This window comes from Phycodurus eques, chromosome 16 (genome assembly GCF_024500275.1).
Source record: "Phycodurus eques isolate BA_2022a chromosome 16, UOR_Pequ_1.1, whole genome shotgun sequence".
Classification (NCBI taxonomy): domain Eukaryota; kingdom Metazoa; phylum Chordata; class Actinopteri; order Syngnathiformes; family Syngnathidae; genus Phycodurus; species Phycodurus eques.
The window spans coordinates 3,181,727-3,207,870 of NC_084540.1; the positions used below are offsets into that span (position 1 = coordinate 3,181,727).

Consider the following 26,144-nt stretch of genomic DNA (forward strand, 5'->3'; position numbering starts at 1 on the left):
AATATTACAACATTTTATAATCATATTAATAATTTTGCATGAATTATTTTCAAATGAAATTAACTGCAAAAATACAACAACATGAGGAACATAAATAATTTTACAATTTATTTGTCCATCAAAAAATAGTTTTCATTACATTATTAAATATAAAATAAAACAATGTCTGTGAGTTATTATAATATCATTGTTAATTAACTATTTTACTTAAAATACAAAATATTTCCAATTTAACACTATTATATACAAACTTTCAAAAATACATGAATTCATTATAAATAAAATACAAAATGAGCATGAATTATGATTAACTATTATTTTATTATTCAAATGCCTGCCCCGCCTGTGTGGAGTTTGCATGTTCTCCCCGTGTCTGCGTGGGTTTTCTCCGGGCACTCCGGTTTCCTCCCACATCCCAAAAACACGCAAGCTAGGTTAATCAAGGACTCTAAATTGCCCGTAGGTGTGAACGTGAGAGCGAATGGTTGTTTGTTTCTATGTGCCCTGCAATTGGCTGGCGACCAGTTCAGGGCGTAAACATAACATAAGCAATTGCACATCCCTCCCCATCCCAGTAACGCACGGTGTCCCTCAAGGTTCTGTGTTTGGTCCCCTCCTATTCATTCTTTCCATGCGACCCGTTAGACACAACATTCGCCACGATGGACTTCAATTTCACCGCTACGCTGACGACACGCGACTTTAGCAACAAAAACACTCACCGCTGCCGCACTCTCCCAAACTGGCTCTCTGCAATAAAAATCATGGATGACCACCAACTTCCTCAAACTCAACCGCAATAAATTGGAACTGATCATTGACTTATCATTGGTCCCAAATACTTGCTCCCTTCCACTCAGGACTTCACATTCTCCATTGATGGTCACATACTCACCCCCTCTCCACAGATCAGAAACCTCGGTTTCATTTTCTACCCCACAGTCTCCTTCCAACCCCCCCACATCCGTCAAATCACCAAAACAGCCTTCTTCCACCTTCTTCCTGTGTTATGATTGTCATTTTGTTATTAAAATAAATATTTGCCCAGAAATTATTTATTTATGATTAAATTATTGATTTGATTTGATTAAATAACTGTCTAATTCATTGCAATTAAATTAATTATAGATGATTTAAAAAAGGACAGGTAATTATTGTTTTATGAATAAATTATTTCACCCATTTGAAATCCATGAAACGTTTTTTTTCTGTCGGTTTTAAAACTCAAATGCAACCCTTGAAGCACAACCTTTTTCCCACGCCTGCACTTAGACAGATAAAGTGTGGTTTTCCTCACCTGATCCCAGCTGAACTCCTTCAGCTCCTAGAAGTCCAAGAGGAGAAAAGAGGGGGGCAGATAGACAGAGAGCGAGGAGGTGGCGAGGAGGAGGAAGGGATGGAGGCGAAGCAGAGGGGCAGCCGTGGAAAGAGGACAAAGGGAGGAAGAGTGTGTTAGTGAACGGGCAATTAGCTGGAAGCGGTTCAGAGTGAAACAACAACCAGAGGGACAAGAAGAAGATGCTTGACACTACGAGGCACAACCACAGAAGAAGAAAAGGAGGAGGAGGAATGAGACTCATCAACATGGATCTTAAAAAAAAAAAAAAAAAAAAAACAACTGAAAATAATCTCAAATAATCAACGATACATATGAAAACTGTGAAAAAATACACACATTAAATATAGCGTAGTAGTAATAATATAATAAATGCATGACTAAAAAAAATATATGAAATAAAGGATGACCGCTACTAACCGGCGGCTTGGTTGCAGCGTTCAAGGACTCCATCTCGGCATGGGTCATCCAAACATTGCTGGTCGACTGAAGCCCAACGGAAGACAAAAGCGGCGCGGTGAGATGACGACAAAAGCATCTGCTGTACATATTTGATGAAGTCAGGTGTTGCCTTCAGGGACAGTTAGCGGCCCTCGCTTTCCTAACACCAGTGTCATAACACTCAGAGTAAATATATGTATTTGAGTGTGAGCTGGATTTTGATGATATTTTTCAACATGCAGAGAGTACAAATTGGGGATTTTAGATTTGTGCCACAATCTGGTCCCACTAACTGGAAATATTGAGCACAAAAGCGTGTTTTGTGCGCCCAAGAACGTGTTTTGCGTGCACAAAAACGTGCTTTTTGCAAGACCTCACAATTACATTTTGTGCAATTTTGAACAAAAACCCTGTTTGTTGACAAATCGATCGCTAAAATGCTTCAATGCAGAAGAATTGGTCAGCTACAAAAGCAACGCCTACAGAATTGGATTTTTTGCGGATGTTTGCGTGGTGGTCGCGGAGCCTGACCGAGCGAGTGCTGGCCGGGGCCGAGGGGCTGGTGAGGGACACCATCTCCTGGATGGCGAGCCTGAGCTTGAGGCGGTGCAGAGGGTTACTGATGCCGATCTCACGCTGGATCTCCGTGTCCGACAGGTTGGCCATGATGGCGCCGCTCTTTACGTTGGCCCGGCAGGCCGCCACGTACCAGGCGGGCATGCCCACCCACAACTGTAAGGAAGATGGGCAGCCGGATGAGGCGAAGGGGGGCTCAGGAAGGGGGGCTTAAAACAAGGGGTACCTCCAGCCATGACACCACAGTAGGACCATCCCAGGATGCAAAGGGCAAACCTTGGCGACATGCTTCTTCTAACAGCTCGTGCCTGACAATATGAATATGAAATATGAAGTATGATTTCTTTCAAGAGAAAGAGAAATGTGCCACTTGCTTCTTCTTGCTGCGCCGGTCTTTGTCCGCCGGACCCAAAGTCCCGGTCTTGTTCATGCCCATGGGGTCTCCAGAGGCCAGATCTTCAGAGGGCGTTGACGCTGTTGGAGGCACAGGAAGTTCAGAGTGCCTATAGACTGGAACCTTTTTCAGAGGTTTTTGTCTTTTTTGTCTCAACGTTGTACTTCACTCGTCTTCTTACCAAGCGAGGCCGAGCCGTCCCGTCCGGGCTGTCCCATCCTGCCTTTCTCCTTCTTCCCAAAGAGTCGTCCGATGGAAGACTTGATGCTCTTCTTCTTGCTGGACTTGTGCAGGGAGTCCTGGCTGCTGTTGGAGCTGCTGCCGTCTGCTGACAGGCTGGAGGGAGCGCAGGCAGTCAAAAGACTAAAAAGCCACGCGGCGTATCAGAGAAGCATAAACGGGCGTCGCCGCCTCTCACCTGCGGAACTCGCGGGGGTCGTCCGGCAGGGCCCCCGGGTGAGTGAGGGTCATCCTGTCCAGGCGCAGAGCTCGCGGCGTGGGCGGTGGCGTGGAGTCGAGTAGGGCCAGGGAGCGCTCGTCGTCTTTGCCGGTCTGAAATGTTAAATCCAATAGTATCCTACTGGATATCGTCAACACAATCAGCGGTGACAGTAACTACGAACGCACCTGTCTGTCATTCTCACGGGCCGGCGAGTGGGGCAAGCGAGGGGTGGAGTGCCCCGAGCTGGGCGGTGACGGGGAGGCCAGGGTGGAGGAGGTGATTGAGGACGGGATGAAGCCTCGCCCCGCGCCGTCCCTTCCCAGCGAGGAGGGCGGGATGGGCGGGCTGTCCAGGGCCACGCTGCTCACGCGGCTCTCAATCTCCTCTGCGCGCAGCTCTGTGTTCTCCTTCTCCTCCTGGATCAACCTAGGAGCGGAGTCTTATTAGTGTAGCTTAGCATATAGCCCGGAAGCTCCGAACCCACATGAATTCCATCTTGCGTTCCAAAACTTGTCAAAAGGACAATTCCGTGCCGGAAGGTCAGAGGACAAAGATGTTATGAGGTCAGTTCAAATTCCTTTTTGCATTGTTTATATGTTATGTAATACATGGACGTCACTTCCAGCAAGTTGTTAACTATAGTTTAGCCAAACAGTGTCATGACCCGTGCCCTGCAGTTCCCCCCTTGGGGCATGGCTGGCATCTTACTTAATCTCCTTATTGATGGCCTCCAGCTGTTCCTGCAGCATGATGGCCAGCGTCTGTACATCCGTCTGTCCGCTGGGAGACAGCAGCTCGGACCCGAAGCGATGGTCTCCGTCATCCTCGTCGTCTGAGCAGCCCACGTCCACACCGTGCTCGTAGCCGGACCCCGGCCGCGCCCCCGTCCCCCAGTCTGTATACTGCAAACACCCACGTACGCAAATAATTCAATAAATATTTTTGTTACTTGTATTTTTTCCTCTTTATTCATGAATCCTGATGTCATATTTATGCATCGCTCACTGCCGTGAGCGTTAGTGTGTCATCCCAATGACACTTTTTGTTTGTTCGCCAGGGCTGACCAGTGTTGGCGAACTCGTGGGTGACAGCATACGGCATGACAATTGCTGTGACTGATGCACAACTATGACATGAAAACTCATACAAAATGGGAAAAAAAAGGTCTAGGGCCATTTTCCAGGCCCACCTTGGTGGAGTCCTCCCTGGCCGAGCTCCACCGTGACCGGTGGCTTCGCCTGCCGCCCAGGGAGGCGTTCCCGAAGGTGTCCAGGTGAGTGGTGGAGCCCATTGGGAGGGAGCCTCCCCCGTGGGAGTACCTCAGCTCCAGAGCGCTGCCGGGTAGAGATCGACTGGAGAGACAGGGAGATGAGATCCCAGATAGGAGAGCGGGTGAAAGGTTTTGTTGTAGTTACCCGTAGGCAGGAATGAAGTCATGCGATGTAAAGACAAAGAAGAGTATGAGTCCATAAAGAATGTAAGTACGGTATGAGTATCACAATCTGTTGGTGAACAGTTGGAATGTTTTTCCCACCTGGAATAGGAGCCTCCGGGCCTGGCTTTCAGTTGATCCAGTTCGAGCTGAAGGCGCTCCAGCTCAGCAATGAGCTGGTCCTGATTGGTGGAAGACACGCAGCCAAGGTGGTAAGAATGGCAGCGTAAGCGCCAGAACCCAAATTAGGAGGAGAGACATGTTCTCACCTTGTTTGTCAGAAGGTCATCCTGAATCTTCTTCATGTTGGACAGCTCCTCAGAGAGAGCATTCTGCAAGGAGCGGACACCACGGGTTTTTGTTACAAAATGGGTCCTTACAAATGGACAACACACTGGATGATGACATCACAAAAACATGAATACCGTTGGTACAGTGGATATTAAAATAATCACACAAACACTATTTCTTGATGAGCCGCATGTGGGACATCACGCAACCAGTGGAAGATTTTTGCGGAAACTGCTTTATTCGCAGTATTTTAACCCCCAATTTTCTCAACATGGCACTACAGAACAATATAACCCTATATCATTTACAGTGGGCCCCTGCTATTTTCAGGGGATCGGGGGAATCATGACAGTCATGTAGCGATGTTTCACCTTCTCCTCCAGCGCCGCCATCCTCTCCTTGAGGTGCAGCTGCAGCCTCTCGTTGGACTCGGACAGCAGCTTGTCCACGGTATCCGAGAGACGCTTGTTGTGTTCGTCGTTCATCCTCTCACGCTGCCTGGCCTTCGGGGGGGGGGGGGCGGAAAAGGAGGAGAAAGGCGTGTAAGACGTGCAGTGGGGGGAGGCGGGGACAAGCAAAGCTTGACTCACCCTCTGCAGCTCCTGGTTCTTCTCCTCCAGTTGCGCCTCCATCTGGCGGAGTCGCTCCTCAAAGTTGCCGTGGCGCTCTTCAGCCTGGAGACGAGGGGGGAGGAGGGGGGAGAAGTGAATGAGAGGGAAGAAGAGGAGGGAGAAGAGGGAAGGAAGAGGGGGAGCACGGGTGACGGAGGAGGAGGTGCAGGAGGGGAAAGAGGAAGAACAGGAGGAAGAAGGATGAGGAAGAGAAGGAAGATGTGGAGGGGTGGGGGAATGAGGAGGAGGAGCAATAGTAGGAGGAAGAGGAGAAAGGAAGAGAAGAAGGAGGAGGAGGAGGAGGAGAGGGATGATGAGGTGGAGGAAGTACAGGTAGAATAGAATGAGGAGGGAAAGGAGGAGGATGAGAATGAGGAAGAGGAGTTAGAGGAGGAGAGGGAAGTGGGAGAGGAAGAAAAGCATCAGCACCTTCTCATGCGTCCGTCTTGCCCGGACACGTCTGAGATTAATTGTGTGCGTTTTAATCTTTGCCGGCGCGGCCTTTTTTTTCTTTTCTTTTTTTTTGGCAGCGCTTAAAGAGGGAAAAAAAAAAAGTTTTCGGGAAACGCTGGAGCTTTTTCGTGACGTGTCCACTGGCACCGACTTGCTCCAAATAACCCGCTCACTCTCGGCCTTGTATGAAAACACACGCAGACTCCGCCCACCTTGAAGAACGCGCATCTACGCCCGCTGCCAATAGAATGTGCACAATATTTCAAGAACGTCCTATTTTGATAAAAAAGATGTTTGAAACATTTTTATAATGATTAGCAGCCTGTGTGTAGCATCTTTATTGATGCAAACCAAAAAAAAGACATCTATTTTTGTTGTACGGTAATTCCTTTTGCACCTTGTTGAGGGCGGCCACCCTCTGCGCCAGCTGTGCCTCAATCTCGGGCAACGTCTCGGCCCTCTGCAGGGTTTGCTGCAGCTTCTGTTTGGCGTCGTCCAGGCGCTCCTGAAGCTGACGGTTCTTCTCCTCGCTCTGCCCACAGACGGTAGCATGTAGCACGTAGCCGCGCATGCCGACGGGAACGTAGCGTCGCCTTTGCCTTCTCTACCTGTCTGTGCAGAGACTCTTTACTCGCCAGCTCGTTCTCCAGCTTGTCTTTGATGTCGTGGAGAGACGTCGCCTCGCGCTGGGCGCTCAGGTACCTGCGGGCAGAAGGATGAAGACGGGAAGAGAAAGTTTCGAAAAAAATCCAAATAAAGATGTTCCGTACCTGCGCTCCAGTGTGGTGATTCTCTCCTCCATGTCTTCCCTCTGACACAGAGCCTGAGACGTTCAGACGGGGTAAGGTTTCAAATTAGGATCTCGAGATAACTGTATGCATTAGGTTGTCAAGATAGGGTTTCAAATGAAGAGTTGAAGCTTAGGTTAAGGGTTTAGGCCAAGTTAAGGTTTTATAAGACAGTTTGGGGTTTCAAATGATGAAGGTTTCGTCACTGAGTTAGGGTTTTAAAGAAGAGGTAGAGTTTGAAATTAGGGTTTCAAGGCAGGGTAAGCGTTTCAAACAAGGGTTGGGGTTTTAAGTTAAGGTTTCAAGTGTTTCAAAGGAGGGTTCTCAGACCTGGTTATGGTTTAAAATTCATGCTTCAAGCCAGGGTTAGTGTTTGAAAAAGTGGTCCGGCGCATGATGTTTTAACACAGTCTATGTCAATTAATTATACAGTCAATGACGTGATGTGTTTTGTTGTGCGTAAAATGACCTCCTTGACGTCTCGCTGTAGTTTGTGGTTGGCCTCCTCGGATCGCGTCAGTTCTCTCCTGGCGGACGTCAGTTGCTCCTCGATCTCGCCAACCTGACAAGCGACAGCAACATTGCATCACCGTCCTGTGCGACCTCTACTACCTACGAGAGGAGCTAGTCAGCTGCATTATAATGTAGGTAGTAGTATCGTGTAGTTGTACCGCAGGGGGGGGGGGGGCGCGCTGTACCTGTCTGCACATGAGCGCCAGCCTCTCCTTGAGCTGTCCCAACTCGGATCGCTGTCGTTCGAGCTCGCCTTCGCGCTGGCGGTCCACTTCGCCGTCATCTAATATGGACGACGGCCCGTTGGGAAGCCGCTGCCACCACCGGAGATATTTGACATATTATTGGCAGACGGGTAAGGTGTATACTCCCTATTAAGCGACATCTTTAAAACTAAAGACTGAAAACACTTGACTGACTGCACATTAGCGTGGGGTAGGGTTTTAAGTTGGAGTTTCGAACCTTGATTAGTTTTTGAACTTTTAAATTGGGGTTCAAAATAGGCTTAAAGTCTCAAGTATGGATTGGGGTTTCAAAGTAAGCTTTCAAGCAAGTGTTGGGGTTTAAAACAAGGTTTGTGGTTTCACAGTAGGAGTTCAGTCTTGTGGTAGGGTCTCAAATTAATGTTGCAAAATCTAATTTATGGTTTTAAACAGGGTTGGGGCTTCGAGTTAGGATTTCATATTAGCGATTAAAGCCAGGGTTAGGTTTTAAAGAAAGGGTTGGGGTTTCAAGTTAGAGTTTCAAATTCGGTTTTCAAGCCAGGTTTGGGTTTTAAACAAGGGTTTCAAAGTAGGGTTTCAAGACAGGGTTAGAGTTTCAAATTGGGGTTTTAAGCCAGGGTTACGATTTCAAGCTAGGGTTAGGCTTTCAAGACAGAGGAAAGGTCTAAAGTTAGGGTTTCAACACTAGCTAAGGTGAAGATTTCTAGACAGAGGGAGGTTCTACAGTAAAGGTTTCAAGCCTGCGTAAGGTTTTCAAGACAAGTTAGCGTTCCGAATGAAGGTTTCAAAATAGGGTTTCAAGTCTTTTCAAAGCAAGCCTGTGTTTGGGTCTCAAATTGGGGGTTGAACCCTAAATTACAGTTCTAAGCAGACAATAGGGTTTTGAATTAGGGTTTCAAGCCAAGGTCTGGTTATGCTGTTTCTGTCCTTACTGTTATAAAAAGAAGGGTCTTTCAATGGGCCACCGCTTTTTGCTTTCATTAGCAATTAGGATTGCATTTACTATGAACGCCTAAAATTTGACACCATCAATAACCTTTTGAAAATAGGACTTTAAGCGTGGCCGTTTCAGCATGCTAGACACTCACCCATATCAAACCAATCTTTACCGACCTCTTTGTCGAGTCCCTGCTGCCGCCGTTTGATTTGCTCGCGGAGAGAGACCACCTACAACAACAACAACAACAACACGAAGAGCACATGTGACGAATGTGCGCGGGGTTCCGGTTAGATTCCAGCAGACACAACACGGTCAGGCTGACTTCCTGCGAGGACGACTGCAGCTCTTCCTCCAGCGCCGCCACTCGCTCCAGGGCCACGCGCAGCCGCTCACGGACCTTCTCGTCCAGGGCCTTGTGGTGCTCGAACAGGGACTTGAGGGCCTTAAGGACCTCCACCTCACTAGAGACCCCCGCGGGAGACTGCGCCTGACGCTTCACCACCGTCATCCTCAGGCTGCGCTCGTGTCGCGACACCAAACATTCCAGGTGCTCCAGCAGCAGCTATGACAACCACACAACACATTCATTGTATACATTGTCCAAATCTTCTGATTTCAGCCTCCCATTGGTCAATTAAAATGCCAGTGACCAAGTCTGCTAGTTCCAGAACTGGCCGCTGTTGCTTACTGGCGCCGTGGCGCAATGCAGGCAGAGAATGGGACTGACAAAGTTGCAGGTGACAGATATTGTATACAATATTACTCGATCCAATTCCAAAAGATGTGCCTATGTGGCGGAACATGTTGAATATGGGGCACTGACGTAGCGGCCATGCAATTGTCTATTGTACATACAGCAGAGCGAGAGAGCGGCGTGGCTGTGGCGTTACCTCTGAGCAGTATAAAACACAAGTCTTTGGACTTTGGAGCACGCTATTTTTGGTACAGTAATATTTTATTTATTATTTTTTGTCAACCCGTTCGCCTTTGGCAACAGATTCGGAACTACGAAGCACACTAATTCCTCGCGGCTCATGAGAGCGACTCGCCTATAATGAGATGTCACCATGACCAAGTATGCCCGCGCCGCAAGTTTGGATCAAATGTGAAACCTTCTCACATTTTCAAGCTTTTCGAATATTTATTGACAATAACTTTGTACTGTCCTGGGGGTTTTAGGCCACGAAAGAAAACTACAAAATAATCATTTTGTACTGCACAGTAATATGGTTGCATACGGCCCCAAGCAACGCTTCAATGTAACGAACATTCGGCTATATTACAGACGTGCGCGCACTCACAGCCGACAACCAGGCGCTCCAAAGCGGCTACGCTAGCGCACTTTAAAGAACAGCAAGTTGTGCAAAAAGTACTGAACTATTGAACAGTTGAATATGTGCATTGAAAGGTTCACAGAAGGTCAAATAAAGTTAACCTGTCAAGGTCACGGTGCATTTGAAGCTGATCTTAAAATTTTAAAACCCAACGCCCCTAACTTTTTGGGAGCAGTGTATTTAATTGGGAGCATTTAACATATACAATATAGGACGAGAGGTGTACTGACCCGTGTGTTGTTGCGCTCTGCCTTGAGCTCTGCGATCTCCTCCTCGCGTTCCAGCAGCTGCTCCCGGCACAGGTTCAGCTCTTTGGTCAGCACCGCAAACTCCTGCAGGAGACCACAAGAGGGCGAGATTCAGAATTTTGCTATTTATTTATTTACAGTATTTTATTGGAGTAGTTTCAGTATTTTTTTTCAATTTCATTTGGGATCCTTTATTTTTTTGTGGAATTTGGGGAACTTGATTGATTTGCATTTAATATTTTAAAAAAAGATTTGTATTAAATATAATCACAATGTTGCAATTCCAGGCACTGTTAAAAACACAAAATGTCAATACATTAAAAAAAAAATTCAAAGACTGAAGAAAATCTTCTCATTTGAGGAATAAAAGCTATCTGAAAAATATATGATCATACAAGCAAGTATCCATAAACGATGAGTACGTTTGGAAATTCACTCCAAGCGCGCTCTCCACGCTCCGAAACGTTCGGAAACGCGGAGCATTGTGGGAGTGTGCCGTTTGGTTATTCAGAGCGCCACGCTCTGACTGAGGAGACAGAGTGGCTGGAGCGTCAGGCGGGACAAGATGTTTACAGGCAAAACTGACAGATTCATCGTGGCGGACGCACCGACGTCTCCGTCGTGCCAATGGCCGACACGTTCGTTCGTAAAATTCATAGAAAATGGAGTGCGCTCTGCCTCTCCGAACGCGGCGCTCTCGGAGCGCAGTGAGAATCTGTCGCACTTGAAATTGCGACGCGAAAGGGGCCCGGCGCCTTGACTGACTGACAGCAGCCCGAGTCGAATCGTTGTCGAACTGGCCAGTCACCACGACAACGTGTCAACGAAGAGAACACGAGCGACACGTCACTCGCGCGCGCCTCAGACCTCGGACTGACCTCGTGCTGACGTTAACACTCGCCCGACGTTTTCACTCCACGTTGGCCTACGTGCAAATGTGAAAGCAATGCAGTAACAGCTGTTAGAAACCCGAGTCACGGCGACGTGGATTAATACATGCCAACTTATGTAAGAAATTGCTGTTTAAAATTGTTTGGGGGGGGAAAAAAAAGACCCTAAATCTCAAAATCACTTTGTCTAAGTAAAAGAGGGCATCTGGTCCGCCAGGCTCACACGCTAGCTTTGTCCAAAAGAAGAGGTTTGAGAGAAATGTGAGTGTACAGCGATGTGGATAAATACATGCCAGCTGCAGCCATTAAAGCCCATTTGCGATTTTCAAAAAAGAAAAATGTAAAAAGAAAAAAATAAATTCCGCAGACCTGTCCATGTAAAAGAGGACACCGAGTCACCCAGGTTGACGAGCTAGCTAGAGGCGGAACGCATGTTACAGCGGTGTGGATGAACCCATGCCAACTGAAGTCACTTGCATTTTCTATATTTTCGTTTAGAATGAAACAAAAATAGATTTTAAAAATAATACCCACAAACATGTGCTAGGAAAAGTGGACATCTGGTTACCCAGGCTAACGAGCTCGCTAGCTGCGGGTCAGAAGCCCAAGTCCCAGCCGAGTGGATGAATACATGACGACTGAAGTCATAAAATGGCACTTGAGATTTTGGGGGAAAAAAAAAAAAAAAAAAAAAAAAGAGAGAGGCTGCTTGTTTAACGGATTGCAAATTGTGGGCCCAAAAGGATGCCGGAAGAATTTTTGGGCCGAGTCTAAATAAACAAGCTGGTGTGAAGAGCCTCACGCTTTCTCCACTCTTCTCTCTACTTCCTGCGGCCTCCATTTTGTAACATACTGTACGTGACGCTCCCGCGCACCACCTTGTTGAGCAGCCACACGATGATCATTATTAGCGCACTGGTTTTTTTTTTTTTTTTTTTTTCCCCCCCCATTTATCTTGCTCTCCCCGCGAGTTCGGTCTCTCGGCAACGCCAGACAAACTCACTGAACTTGACGTTACTAATATAAAATGGTGTGCCGCCTTCACACTACAGTTCTGTGAAAATAAATACCACCAGTAGAAATATTTCAAATATTTAATTTTTCCCGCCTTGCAGCCATAAAATTCGAAGTTAATTATTATTGGCTAAAAACAATCATGTTTATCAGTTTGAACATTGAATATCTTGTCTTTGTAGTGTATTCAATTAAATATAGCGTGAACATGATTTGCAAATCATTGTATTCCGTTTGTATTTGTGTTTAACACAACATCCCGACTTCATTGGAATTGGGGTTGTATATACATATGCATGTTATACTGCGTACACCAGAAAGAGACACTCAATGAATGCATGAAATCATGATGCAAAAATGGTTTCATTCTTTGCAATCTATCAAATTAAGTTAGGGTATTACTGTATTTTATGCTTATGCTAGGCTATCGCATAGGTCGCACACAGACTGTTGGGGTTAGTAATGTTAATTGCCTCTTATCTACTCACCTTAGAAAAGGAGGTCCCACAGGGTTCAATTTTAGGACTGCTTCTCTTTCTGGTTAAATAAAGGTTTTGCTTGACCGATTGATTGAATGTTGTAGACTAAAGTGCTATTTTTCTAAGCGGCTGGAACGGAGTCTTGGCGCCTGTACATCGGTAATTCTAAACATTTTTAAAGGGGGGTGTTCGGTCCTACCTGCGGCAGTGCGATGGACAGCTGCCTCTGTAGCGACTCCTTCTCATGTCCCAGCTCTCGCAGTCGGAGGTGGGCCGTTCCCAGGCTGTCCTGCGTCTCCCTCAGACTCTCGAGCAGCCTCTCTCGCTCCGTCAACATGTTGACCATCAGAGACTCCAGGTTGCCCGTGCTGCCCCCTTCGTCTCCACCACCACCACTGCTGCGGGGGTCCCGGCTACTGTAGCCCCCCACGCCGCCTCCAATACCTCCACTGTGGCCGCTGCCAGTTCCCGCCGGCGAGGAAGAGCCGCCGCCGGCTCCGCCTCGCCCGTCCTCTGAGATGGTGGGCATGACCTCGCACATCATCTTGAGGCTGGTCTAGTGTTTGGCTAGGTGGGAGAGAAAGGGGTGAGATGGTCCAGGGAGGGTTAGGGGTAAGGTTGGGAGGGGGGAGGGGGGGCAGACCTCGGGGAGACCTCGAACCCCCAGCCCAGGTTCTTCAGCGAGACCACAGAGGAACCTGCGAGGACAAGAACAACGTCACTCACCAATATTACTACATTTCTTTACAGAAAACTTTCCGTTTTTTAAAAGTTCAGTTGTACTTGTATATGTTGTAATATGAATAGAGATTACAATGAAAAAAAATATTATATATTAAATAAGAAAAAGGTTATTTTTCTAAAAAATATTCTGAACGTTACAAGAATGTTCTGTTGTGAAAAAAAGTTGGAATATTCATACAACTGTTAGAATAAAGTATTAATAATATATCGTGCGAAGATATTTAATTTTGAGAATTTATTAAGAATGTTGAAAGTCAAAGTTTGAATATTCCCATCCCGCAGCACCTTAAAAACATTTGCCCAGCAACTAATTTGCACGTCTGCACAGGCAACACATTGCACAACCTTCAATACCAAAATGTTCAAAAAATGAATAACAAGTAATTATATCATCTTGAGTGCGATTAACCTGAGAACGGTTCTAAAATCGTGCAAAAGTTGTTGTTTTTCCCAGACAATATTCTGAATGAAAAAAATCTGAAAATCTTATTTTCTTAACAACAATGTAACACTGTGACAAAAGTTGTAGTATTGCGAGAATTATTTTTATATTTTCAAGAAAAGTATTATGATAAAATTATTATTTTAATAATAATTTTTATTATTATGATGTTATGATAAAAAATGTTTTTTTGTATTTGTAGTCCTTATTTGCGAAAAACAAAAAAGCCATTTTTTGTAGAGCAAAAAGCATTTTATTCAGAAAAAATTGTTTTTTAGTGGTGTCCCGAAACTCACAAGGGTTTGGGACAGAGCCCTGCCGCCGATAGCAAAAATCCGCGTGGAATTGACGCTTACCCAAAAAGCTTTATAATTGCCCATAGATGCCACAAGATGGTGGCACGGCACTACTTTTGGCCAAATGGTGCTCGGAAGAGGACGTTCATTCAACGATTGCTTGATTCCTCATAACATGTACTATGAATATGATACAACAAGCAGGCAACAAAACCTTATGTAGCCTAGCATGCTAGCGCCGGCACTAACGGTTGTTCGTAAACATGCCGGCGTTCTGTCGAATCACGCGCAACAGCGTTGGTAAACATTGGTTTTGTGCACGTGAAAAAACATTTGGTGTGAAATGTTGACGACAACAAACACGGGAAGCGACGCGCCGGTCACAATGCACAATCCTATTGGTCGCTGTCGGAGAGTTGTCGTTGATATGTCACACGGCACGGGAGATATCCAAAAATCAAACATGCTCGATGTTTTCATTTCGTAGGGCAAAATCGGTGGTCGTCAATGAAGTTTTGTCGTTCCCGACAAGATAGGTCGGGCCCGATCTGGGAAATCGCCTGCGATCGCTCATCGGGACAATATCCGGGTTAAAATCCTGCGGTCTGATCTAGGCATAATTGAAGCTCTTCACCTCACTTTGACATAGTTCCTCGGCACTTAGCCAATGGGTCAATGGAATACTTTTATGAGCCGTGAGGACCAACACTGCAAATAGGTAAGTTTTCTGGGGGGAGGGGGCGGGGAGGGTGATAGGGGAAATTGAGTCTCGCGATAACTCAGCCGAGAATGATAAATTGGGGAGGGAGGGATGTAAGATGCGGGGGGGGGGGCGTGCGGTGTCATAAAAAGAAGTCTCGAATGGTGGCGTTTATAGCTCAAAAGAAGATGACATTTTTCGAGAAAATAGGGCCGCTATGGTGTTCTTGTTGCCAGGGAGGAGGAGGGAGACGGGCGGCTCGTCGGACGCTCCCAGACGTCGCGGAACGGTGGGAGGTGTCAATCATCCTCTCGTCAAGACGAGGCCTAATTAAGACATGGCTGACATGTCAAAATGGTGGAAAATGCTTGTCTGGGCTAAATATACCGACGTCTGTTTCCGCCCATTAAAACAGCTGGACGGTCGAACGGCCGCCGCCGATGATGATGATGAGGATGATTTCCGGGGCCCGCTGGAGGCGCCGCGGTGGCTTCTCGTTCTTACCCGTGTCATGGTCTACCGAGGACGGGGAGGGAAAGGAGCACCGAGGCCCGCCCGCCTCAGTCAAGGTCGGTAGGGTAGTAACAGCCGGCTGGCCGCGGTTCCTGTCCGGTAAGGTTACTTGGCACCCAGCTCTACATCCACAGCGACATCTCCTCCCGCCGAGATGGGAGCGACGGTACCCGGGAGGAGTGTCAAGTTGGACGCTGTGCACGACAACGAAATCCGGTGGGGGATGTCACAATAAGAGCATCGATACGGGGTGAAATTAAAAGCGCTTCTGTTGTCAATTGTTGTTGTATGACTTTCAAAAAAACAACAACAACAACATTATTTTAATGACTAAAGTCAAGCAGGATCTGACGAACGACCACAAATAGCAAAATGACATTGTATTATAAGTATTACCGTGCAGTACTTTGAAATTCAATACTTTATATTGTCTGTATCCACTTTGGATTGTTAAATTAAAACTATTCAAGTCGCACAAAAATCACGTTTTCAAGTTTAATTACTTCCAACTTTATAAAATTGTAACTGTCAATGATATGTGAGGGACAGGAATTTTAAATGAATTGTTCTATTTCTCTCAATTTCATTTGAGCACGTAACTTTTTTAAAAATCCATACAGAGGTTTTATGTCACTTATCTAAATCAAGGGCCGTGTGGCACATTAAGGATATCCCATTCCATTCTTAAATCCAGCTATCCAATCTGTACCGCTTATCCTTGCATTCTTAAATGAATAATTTTTTTTTTGTATATAGTTACATAACATAACATATTTTACATTAAAATATTTACACGTTTTAAAAATTTAATGATGATCATTATCATCGTTCAGTAGCCCTAAAATGAATATCTTATGAAACTAATGCTTACTCTCTTATTCTGAAGCCCGATCCCATCGCTTTCTGCCCATGCGCTTGACGTTTACGTGCACCTGACCACTTCCTGTCACGTCCCTCCCTGCGTCTCCCTCACCTGGAAGGTGATGACGTCACGAACACGCCAACGTTGTTTTTTTTTTTTTTACACGTTCACACACAAAACGAGTCACATACACTTAAAACGGCACCATCAAATCTTCGTACTTTTTAAAAAAATATATATTTTTATTTGTATTTGGTACAGTTATTTGATTTTTAAAAATCGCGCAATAAATACACAAACGTACGCATTTGTCCTGTACAGTCTTTCAAACTCACTTAACACTACGAGACTGTATAACTAGATACCCTGTTTCAGCCAATCTGAGCTGAGCCAAGGCGGGTCTTCTTCTCCATGAGGTAGAGGAGGTGACGTCATGTTATAGTGAGGAAAAGAAGAAAAAAAAACACATTTCTAACAACTTCAATTGGCACTAAATGATGTATAAATTATTAATTGAAAAGTAGTATTATTCTATTTTTTTTTGTTTACATTTTATGTTCTCAGCTAATCAAATTGTTACAGCAGCAAAATTAACAGATAAAAACTTATTAATAACATAGTACAACCAAAAAAGGAGAAACAGCAGCACTGATGAGGGAATGAAAAGAAATGGTAATCTAATCTAAAAATGAAAAAAAAAAGATTAAAATGTGAAATTAAAATGTAATATACTTTGTACTTTTTTTGTGGAAAGTGGGAAGATGCTCCATGCTAGACAGATGATAAGCAGCCATTTTAAAAAAATCATTGTTATGGCGCAATTGTTGACTCTGTTTGAAAATGGATCCAATTGTGGTTTCAGAAACATTTCAATAACTCCAGGTAATTCAGCGCATTTTGGACATAAATAATTTATTTTGAATGACAGCAATAAAATGTAACATCTTTAATCTCACCACAGCAAAAGAACAAACGTTTCAGTCTCAATCATGTTCTGTATTAGGGGTTGCACGACTTTCGACTTAGTCGACACTAATGTGATCGAGTCGCTGATGACGTCATTTTTCCCCCATTATTATTACCAAGAAAGCAAACAAACAAAAAAATCGATTTTCACTTACAACGAACAGCTCATAGACCGAATTTACACGGGACATACACGTCGTGTTAATATAATCACGGACCTCTTCGTGTGCAGTGGAATAATTCTCTTTTCAAAATCCCCCTTGAGTTTCTCATAAAAGTAAGTTTGTGGAATCTTGCAGATCAAATCCCAGATTTCCCTATTCCCATTGGATACACGAATCCTTTAGGTATTCATATTTTATCAAAATTTACTGCGCTAACCAATTTGAAGCACAAATCACTTGGAAAATATTTCTGCTGACCGAAACAATCGCTACAATTGAAATGAAAATCTTACCTCAAATCAACTATTTTTTTTTTCACAATAAAGTGGTTACAAACATTAGAGTCTGCCCTAAAACTCAACTAAAACCCTGTATGCTGTCATACTCCTGATTTCAAGATTAACAAAAAGACCTCTTCATATTAGCGCGGGGGAACAAGGCGGAACTGACGACCTACATCAATTATTTGACAATAATGCATTTATGACGTGAAAAATCATTCCAAGAATTTCAAACATGAGGTGGAAACTTCCTTCAGTATAATAAATTAAAAACAGCAATTTAAAAAAAAAAAAAAAAGAATCCCAACACTTCAGAGCGACCTTCAGCAACCTGAGTTTGGCAAAAAAAAAAAAAAAAAAAAATACAGTAGTAAAGCTCCTCCCACACACAAGGACCAGTCTCTGCCTCCTCAGGCCAAAAATGTGATTAGCGACCAGTAGACGTCACGCTCTAAAAACATCATTGTGAAGTAGCAGAGTTGACTTGTCTGTACAACCCCTATTGTCGATCAGTGCACATCAAAGGACTGTATACGTGTGTTTGTTTTTCAAGTGTGAGCAGGCAGGTTTTGCGGCGGTTCGGCGGGCAGATTATTCCGCACTTGGGCGTCCTGGGCGTTTTCCACGACGGCAACTTTTCCTGCTAAGAGCCAAAAGGAAACTTAATGAGCAAGTTAAAGGGAACATTAAAGCAAAGCACCAAAAAGACTTTTATTTCCCCCCGGTAAATAATGTAAAGAGAAATCATCTTCACCGGGTCAAACAGTCGCAATCGCAAAACCTTTATCAACGGTACAAAACACACGTCCAAGTTTGCTCAAAGACAATTTGTCAATTACATTTATTTATCATTTATGTATTTTTTTTATGACCATAAATATATTCTATATTTTATTTTTATATTTACCAATATTCATTTATGTATTTACTATTTTAAACAAAACAACTTCTGTTATGTATCATTTATTTAAAAAAATAAGTTTTTAAAGTTTGACGACAATGGTTCCAATAATCTTTTATTTTAATGTATTTTGTTACATATTCAATTATGTTATGCATCATTAATTTTGTATTTGTATTTTATTTCCATTTTACATATTTGTTATAATCAATCCATTTTAGTTCTATTTTTTATTTGTGTATTGCAAGATATACATTTTTCATGTCATTTATTTACGTGACTATTTTTCCGTTTGACGCATTTACTTTTTTGACGGTCATCGCCGTCATCATTCTGGTGTTTTTCGACACTCGCGTCGCATCGCGTCCTCACCTTTGTCTTCATGTTTCGGAGGCTGGAACTGAAGTTCTCCGTGAGGTCCGGCCGGCGGCTGTCCGTCGCCTGCTGCCGGCTGCCCCTTCTGCCTCTGTGACATCTCCAGCACGGCCTGGAACGCCCACATTGCAGTCACGTTTGGTTGAATCGGAAGGACGCAATGGAAGTAAAATGGTACCTACCTGTTGGTACTCCCTCCTCTGGGCCTCCAGGGCTTTTCCTCGCTCCTTAAGCAGCTCCTGCTCCTGATGTAGCGTGTCCGCCCTCCTCTTCAGCTCCTCTTCTTTGTCACGGAGCTCTGCCTCGAAGCGCTGCAGCTCGTCCTCAGTGTACGCCGGCTTCGCGTCCAGAGTCTGGTAACCGAAAAAAGGGAGCCATTGTGAAAAATGTGGTTTCTCATGTCTTGAATACAAATACAGTTGTGCCTTGAGATACGATTTTCATTTGTTCTGTGACCACACTCAAAACACTTTCAAATCATCTTTTCCCATTGAAATGAATAGAAATGCCACCCAAAAATACCAACAAAAAAAATGTTGTAATATGTTTAATACAAAGAAAAATGCACTTTACAGTATTGCGCTTAATAAGAGCATACAGTAATCTAATGAAAGAGAATATCAAGAATTAAAGAGCTTGTGCATCATGACAATTCAGTGGGCCTTTGTGCTGCTCCTTGTGTATGCGCCTTGGCCACCAGGAGGCAGTATAGTCTATACAGACATACTACACGTAGTTCTGATGACGAAGAAGAGCATTGCAATTATGCAATGTCTTTTTTTCACAGGGGATAAAGAATAGTGGTGTGAAAAAGTGTCTGCCCCTTTCCTGATTTGTAATTTCTTGACATGTTTGTTACACTTAAATGTTTCCCATCATCAATCACATCATCAAACAAATTTAAATATTAGTCACAGACAAGTAAACACCAATGCAGTTATTAAAAGAAGGTGTTTATTATTAAGGGGGGGGGGGGGGGAATCCAAACCTACATGGCCCTGTGTGAAGAAGTGATTGCCCCCCCCGATCCCCTGTTAAAACATAGCTGTGGATTATCAGACCCGTGTTTCAATTTCTCAGTTCATTTAAGTCAGTGTTCATGACTCCTCCATAAGAAAGAGACTGGGCAAAAATGGCCTGCATGGCAACGTTCCAAGATGAAATCCAATGCTGAGCAAAAAGAACATTAAGGCTTGTCTCAATTTTGCCAGAGGACATATTGAAGATTCCCAAGACTTTAGGGAAAATACTCTGTGGTCTGACGAGACAAAAGCAAATCTATTTATATACCGCATTTCATACACAAGGTGAAGCTCACAATATCAACAACACCCAGAAACGCCGCCGGCTTCTCTGGGCCCGAGCTCATCTAAGATGGACCGATGCAAAGTGGAAAAGTGTTCTGTGGTCCGACGAGTCCACATTTCAAATTGTTTTTGGAAATTGTGGCCGTCGTGTCCTCCGGGCCAAAGAGGAAAAGAACCATCCGGACTGTTATGGACGCAAAGTTCAAAAGCCAGCATCTGCGATGGTATGGGGCTGTGTTAGTGCCAATGGCATGGCTAACTTACAGATATGTGAAGGCACCATTAATGCTGAAAGGTACATACAGGTTTTGGAGAAACATATGCTGCCATCCAAGCAACGTCTTTTTCATGGACGCCCCTGCTTAATGTTCAGCAAGACAATGCCAAACCACATTCTTCACGTGTTAAAACAGCGTGGCTTCGTAGTAAAAGAGTGCGGGTACTAGACTGGCCTGCCTGCGGTCCAGACCTGTATCCCATTGAAAATGTGTGGCGCATTATGAAGCGTAAAATACGCCAACGGAGACCCCGGACTGTTGAACAGCTGAAGCTGTACATCGAGCAAGAATGGGAAAGAATTCCACCTACAAACAATTCGTGTCCTCAGTTCCCAAATGTTTATTGAATGTTGTTAAAAGAAAAGGTGATGTAACACAGTGGTAAACATGAGCCTGTCCCAGCTCTTTTGGAACGTGTTGCAGCCATAAAATTAAGTTAATGATTATTTGCTAAAAACAATAACGTTTATCAGTTTGAACATTAAATATCTTGCCTTTGTCGTGTATTCAATAAAATATAGGTCGAACAAGATTTGCAAATCATTGTATGCTGTTTTTACTTATGTTTAACACAACGTCCAAACTTCATTGGAATTGGGGTTGTAAGTCCTACCCATGTTTCCAAACTGTTCAGCAGTATACGATGATCTACCGCATCAAAAGCTGCGCTGAGATCCGACAAGACCAGAATTGACACCGTTCCCGAGTCAGTATTCAACCTTATATCGTTTAGCAACTTTGATATGAGCTGATTCTATACTGTGATTGATTCAGAAACCTGATTGAAAATCGTCAAAAGGTCCATTTAAGTTCAAGATATTGCCGAGTTGATTAAAAAGAGCTTTCTTGACAATCCTGGCTATGAAAGGGAGATTTGAGATGGGTCTCTAGCTTGCTGACATGGAAGCATCCATTATTTTATTTTGTACAAGAGGCTTAATGGCAGCTACTTTAAGAGCTTTAGGATACGCCTGACTGAAGTGAGCCATTGATTATTTGCCGCAAATCAGCTTGCACAGACTTTCAGTCGTTTTAAAAAAAGTCGGATGGGAATCAAGACAGCTCGTTGATGGTTTCAGCTGCTTTACCATCATAGTGCTCCCCCACGGTGTTCTAGGTCGCCTTAAGATCGTCTTACTTTTGACAAGAGCGGCAGCATTCAGCACATTGGAGATTTTCCAGGTGAATTTATCCAAATGTTCATCAACTGTCTCAGCGTCACACCTCTACACTAATTGAGAAGTGGATTTCGGCGGCTTGGTGATGAAATGCTCCATGTGATAATGGAATCTGTACACGTCTTTGTTTTAAGGTGCATCAAATTGTCCCTTTCTGCTAACCGAGGAGCCCCGCGAAGCTCAAGCTTCATCCACTTGCCTCCCATTCTTTGGCGGTGTTAAATTCCTTCTTCTCGGTGGACTTGATGAACTCGTCCAGGCTGACGAGTCGATCTTTATTGGCGTCCACCTTGAACAATGACACCAGCGGAGAGATTAAAGAGTTAAATAGCGAAATTTGATACCTTGTCAAAAGGACTCACGCTCTTCATGACGTGCTCCCTCATCCTCAGCCTCTCCTCCCCCATCTCCATCATGTCGTCCTCCTCGTTCTTGGGGTCATACACTTTCTCCAGCTGTGAGAATAAACTGTTGCTTAGCTGAAAGCAACATCGTCATAACGGCGCGTTCGTGGCGCACAGCGCAAGAGCTCTCACGCTTGTTTTAGGGGATGAAAACTGCAAAGCCTCAGACAACCGATTCCTAGCCTTGCAATATCCGGTCCGGAGCCCAGCAACCGATGTATCTAAGGATTCCTGTGGAATTTTGTCTTTGTTGGACGCCACTCCATTACTCCTATACGATGTGTCCGTTTAACCATGCTCGTCGTGCAACCTCATTTGGAAGTGTTGCGCGGAGCCGACTGGTCACTTATTTTTTACAACGTAAAGCCACACTTTCGATCGCCGCAGTGTGTGCGTGTGTGTGTGTGTGTGTGTGTGTGTGGCGGCACACGCACACATATTTTGGGTGGGGGCGTGGGCGGAGCGGGCATCGAAACGACGAACGTGACGTCACGCTTTTGTGTCAAATAAAATTTTAATGGCACTTTACACCATTCTATTTATGTTTCCTAAATATTATCCATGCAATCAATATTTGCATGACTTTTCCAAACGTTATAGGACATATTATTTTTCAATAAGTTTTCAAGGACCTAAAAAATGCATTTTCAATTTCCATTACTTTCCCAGGTTTTTCATGACTGTGCCAACCCTGTGGACGCATGTGTGTTGCACGCATGTCTGTCCACTTGGAGTTGCCTTTCTCATGTTCACTGTAGAATCTCTGACTTTTGCGTGTGTATGTATTTAGCATGAGCAGAGCACCAGCGACTGAGAGTGTATAGTCGGCTGGCTATTAACTGCCTAGCCAGTTTTGTCTGCCTGCGAGGGTAGCATTAGTGACATCTCCAGTGTGTGAGGATATTCTGCAAGTGTGTGCAGTTCGAGCAATATCTCACTTTGCTGGGTTCCGTGTGACAGGCAAAGTGTACGACATGTGTGAAACTGGTGTCGTACCTCTTTGGTGAAAAGCGCCTCCAACTCCTGCTCATCCAGTACACCGTCCTCATTGGTGTCTAAAGAAGTCAAAAGACAGATCAAATCACGCGGGAGAGTCGGAGATAGGGAGACACAGACGAGAGGTCTCACTCACCGTGCAGCTTGAAGAAGGTCTTGGGGTTGAACTCTTTGGGGTCCAGTCTATCTGTCTCCTCCCAGACTTCCCTCAGCTGAGCCACGCTGCCCTGAGGAACAGGAAGCATACTGATGAAGCACTTCCTGTTTCAAAAAAATATATATATATATTCATAAAATGAGGTGCCTACGGGAGCGTTGACTTTAGGGTGTTGTCGATGTTTGTCCTTGAGCTCCTGCATGCGCTGCTCCTCCTTCTCCCGCTTCTCTTGGTCCAAACCCTTCAGGTACTCACGCCTCTCGTGCTCCTTCAGCATCTCGTAGCGCTTGAACTCCTCGTGTCGCTCGGCATCGTAATTCTCCAAGTCTTTGGTGGCCTACGGACATGAGGCAGGAAGAAAATCTCCAATTATACGCGACAACTGGCATTTTGCACAACAGAAATAAACAACTACACACAATCCACGGTAAAAAAGTCTCTCGCAGGCAATGTTGGTGTCATATAATTAATGCAATGGCTCTCCTCGATAATTTTATTATAGTAACTACCACATCGCACAACAGAAATAAACACGACGATTATACGCATATTCACAATTCACCATTCACAAATTCACCTCCATTATTTATGAAAAAACTCATCCAGTCGTGATTTTCGGTAACATGACAAAATTCTGCCTACAGCAGGGGTGGTAAGCATTTGAAATGCTATTTAAGTGTCTTGGGATCGATCATAGTTTGTGGTACATATATTTATGGTTTAAACTATTAATATGGGCAATTCTAATCACTTTTAGGGGTGTGAAATTCGCTGTGCGCGATTGAGCTCCTCCGTCTCCCACGAATAGCGGGGGTCCACATGACTGGACATAATCTGTGGGAGAACACAAGGTCGCCACGTCTCTCACCGTGGAGATGAGCAGCTCCAGGTCTTTGGCCTCAAAGGCGTTCTGGTTTTGCGGGTCCAGATGTTCAAACTGCTTGAGCAAGGAGGCGTGGTCCATCTGCAGGCCTAAAAAAAACTGTCATTCAACTACAGTGTCGCCTATACTCTACTATGCATGAAAAAGTTTATCATCAAAATAATAATTCACGCTTTTTTTTTTTTTTTTTTTTTTACATTTCTAATGTCGCTAGTATTTTTGATTCAACTAAATAATCTGATATGTTTGTATGTGTTCTGGCAGTTACACACTCTGCGTGTTGGTGCTGTCTAGTTTGGCCTTGAGCAGCATCCTGAGCCGCGACACCTCCTGTCGCTTCAGCTCGTCCAGACGCGTCCTGACGTTGTGGCTGACCAAGTCCAGCTCTTTGCTCAGGCGCCCGTTCTTGATGTCCTCCGTGTTGGCCGTCTGCAGCTTCTCTCGGAAGTGAGGGTCGGTCTCCAGGACCTCGATCACCTCTCGCAGGTATCGGTCGTAGTACAGACCAGTGTCCTGGTAAACGACGCTTGTCAAATGAGGAGCAACACACAGATGGGGGAGGAAAAAAAATCCATACCATGCTCTCCTCTTGTTCTCCATCTTTGACTTCCTGGTGGACCTCTTTACGATCGATGGGCACTGACCACGCTGAGACGGCAAGGAGCAGCAGCAGCCAGGCACGTTTTAACTTCATCCTCCTGGTTCCACCATAGTGAAAGAATTACACCTCATTTTCTACTGCTAGAGAACGAGAATCTCTGTCTAAACCTTTGAATGATAGTGTACACGCACGCACGCGCCCACACACAAAGCCACTAACAACTATGCCTAATTAATGTCCACATGAATTACACGCGAACGCTTGGTGATCACATTACACTGTGGTAGGGCTGCACAATTAACCCAATTTTCATCGTGATAGCGATTTTGGTTGCCACAATTAAATGAGTGTCTCTGTTGTTGTTTTCTTACATCCTATCCATCATTTATTCTTATTAAAAGATTAATTTTGCACTGAAAACTGTGACTACTGTTTGTTGAAAAGTAGTGCAACAATAAAGACTTTTCCCTAACTTGAGGATTAATCGTAATTAATAATCATGATCACAAGACTGACCAAAGTAATCGTGACTATTATTTTGGCCATAATCATGCAGCCCTACACTGTGGCATTAATAAAGAAGAGCTTTTTGTCACAAACTAACAACGAGGAGAGTCATTGGTCGCAATGTGTGTTACTACTCCTGGTGCACAAAAATAAACAACGGGGAGAAGGGCGAAAATGAACACACAAAGTCTATTAACACTACTTGGGGATAACTAACACTAACTAACAAGAAGTCAGCATTTATACAACACTTTAGAATTTACAAACCCGCTCGGCATGCTGGGGATTCCACTGACGGTACAACACGCCTAATTCACACACAAGACAGGCTAATAACTAATTAATCCAAAATGTTCATAATATGTCGACTTAATGACGTAATACGTCGATAGTATTTGGGAGTTCGGCGCGACGTCGTTTATTGTCAGGAGTAGACGTTGCGTCAGAACAACGTAGATGACATTTTAACGACAGAATGTCTGTCTGAATATAGTGCGCTACCCAGTTAGAGTAGGGAAGCTAAAATACTGGAAAGTTATTGTTTTAAATCTGTTCGGGGTTTTTTCTTTCGGCTTTGAAGGGAGGTGAGCTAGCCAGCTAGCTGAAGTGAAACAACACAAATATTAAAACACCGCGAAGGGCTACATACGCAGCTTTACTTGCCTCTCAAATATGTGCTTACAGTTAATAATTTACATCACAAAATAGTCGGTACATATATCGATAAATACATATTTGTTGGAGTATATTGTCTTACCGCAGGTGCATTTTCAGACTGTGGCCCGACCGACAGGCAACAACAACATGCGGAAGCAATTGACGTCACACACATGCGGCCGAGATCGTGTGATGCATTCAATGACCAGCGGAAATAGTACAAACTTTTGCGGCAAACTATATTGTAATCGCCAATCAAATTGAAAGATTTGCGATTACGTCCCTACGAATTCCATAATTTCCTACCTTATCGAAGGAGTGTCTGTCTGTCTACCTACCAATAACACTTGAAGGCAACATTCGCCCCGCAGTAATGCTTGCATGCAGAGTGCGTTCAAATGGCTTTATTTGTTTCCAAAAATAGATTTCTTCATTTCATTAGTTCATTCAGTACACTAAAACAACTTATAAATATGACAGATTGAATAAATTAACATTAAGGGTAAATAATTGCACAAGATAAATA

The 26,144-nt window shown here is 44.3% G+C and overlaps 2 protein-coding genes across 3 annotated transcripts in view; both read right to left on the minus strand.

Annotated features, from left to right (window-relative positions):
• ppfia3 (PTPRF interacting protein alpha 3) overlaps positions 1–15,282 on the minus strand; it is a 30,653-nt gene extending 15,371 nt beyond the window's left edge. The window contains exons 1-24 of the mRNA XM_061699809.1: positions 15,093–15,282; positions 12,606–13,104; positions 10,006–10,107; positions 8,764–9,003; positions 8,615–8,668; positions 7,463–7,591; positions 7,234–7,326; positions 6,747–6,799; positions 6,585–6,678; positions 6,374–6,508; positions 5,503–5,586; positions 5,284–5,415; positions 4,891–4,953; positions 4,724–4,803; positions 4,379–4,541; positions 3,898–4,091; positions 3,375–3,615; positions 3,166–3,299; positions 2,929–3,083; positions 2,728–2,827; positions 2,580–2,661; positions 2,309–2,509; positions 1,757–1,822; positions 1,298–1,324 (exon numbers count right to left, since the gene is read on the minus strand). Coding sequence (XP_061555793.1) covers positions 1,298–1,324; positions 1,757–1,822; positions 2,309–2,509; positions 2,580–2,661; positions 2,728–2,827; positions 2,929–3,083; positions 3,166–3,299; positions 3,375–3,615; positions 3,898–4,091; positions 4,379–4,541; positions 4,724–4,803; positions 4,891–4,953; positions 5,284–5,415; positions 5,503–5,586; positions 6,374–6,508; positions 6,585–6,678; positions 6,747–6,799; positions 7,234–7,326; positions 7,463–7,591; positions 8,615–8,668; positions 8,764–9,003; positions 10,006–10,107; positions 12,606–12,950 — 2,967 coding nt within the window. The 5' untranslated portion in view covers positions 12,951–13,104; positions 15,093–15,282. The remainder of the gene's footprint in view (positions 1–1,297; positions 1,325–1,756; positions 1,823–2,308; positions 2,510–2,579; positions 2,662–2,727; positions 2,828–2,928; positions 3,084–3,165; positions 3,300–3,374; positions 3,616–3,897; positions 4,092–4,378; positions 4,542–4,723; positions 4,804–4,890; positions 4,954–5,283; positions 5,416–5,502; positions 5,587–6,373; positions 6,509–6,584; positions 6,679–6,746; positions 6,800–7,233; positions 7,327–7,462; positions 7,592–8,614; positions 8,669–8,763; positions 9,004–10,005; positions 10,108–12,605; positions 13,105–15,092) is intronic.
• A 1,567-nt stretch (positions 15,283–16,849) lies between these two features.
• Positions 16,850–25,791, minus strand: nucb1 (nucleobindin 1). 2 transcript variants are annotated; one of them, XM_061701027.1, is made up of 12 exons: positions 25,719–25,791; positions 24,431–24,551; positions 24,126–24,366; positions 23,839–23,942; positions 23,122–23,307; positions 22,950–23,040; positions 22,814–22,872; positions 21,776–21,868; positions 21,613–21,702; positions 18,833–19,003; positions 18,648–18,762; positions 16,850–18,014 (listed from the first exon to the last, which is right to left on the minus strand). In XM_061701027.1, exons 1-12 carry the CDS (start codon positions 25,727–25,729, stop codon positions 17,923–17,925), a joined length of 1,374 nt encoding a protein of 457 aa, XP_061557011.1. In that variant the 5' UTR covers positions 25,730–25,791; the 3' UTR covers positions 16,850–17,922. The 2 variants fall into 2 exon arrangements, with proteins under 2 accessions (XP_061557011.1, XP_061557009.1); XM_061701025.1 differs by having other exon boundaries at positions 16,850–18,017.
• Positions 25,792–26,144: the final 353 nt, after the last annotated feature.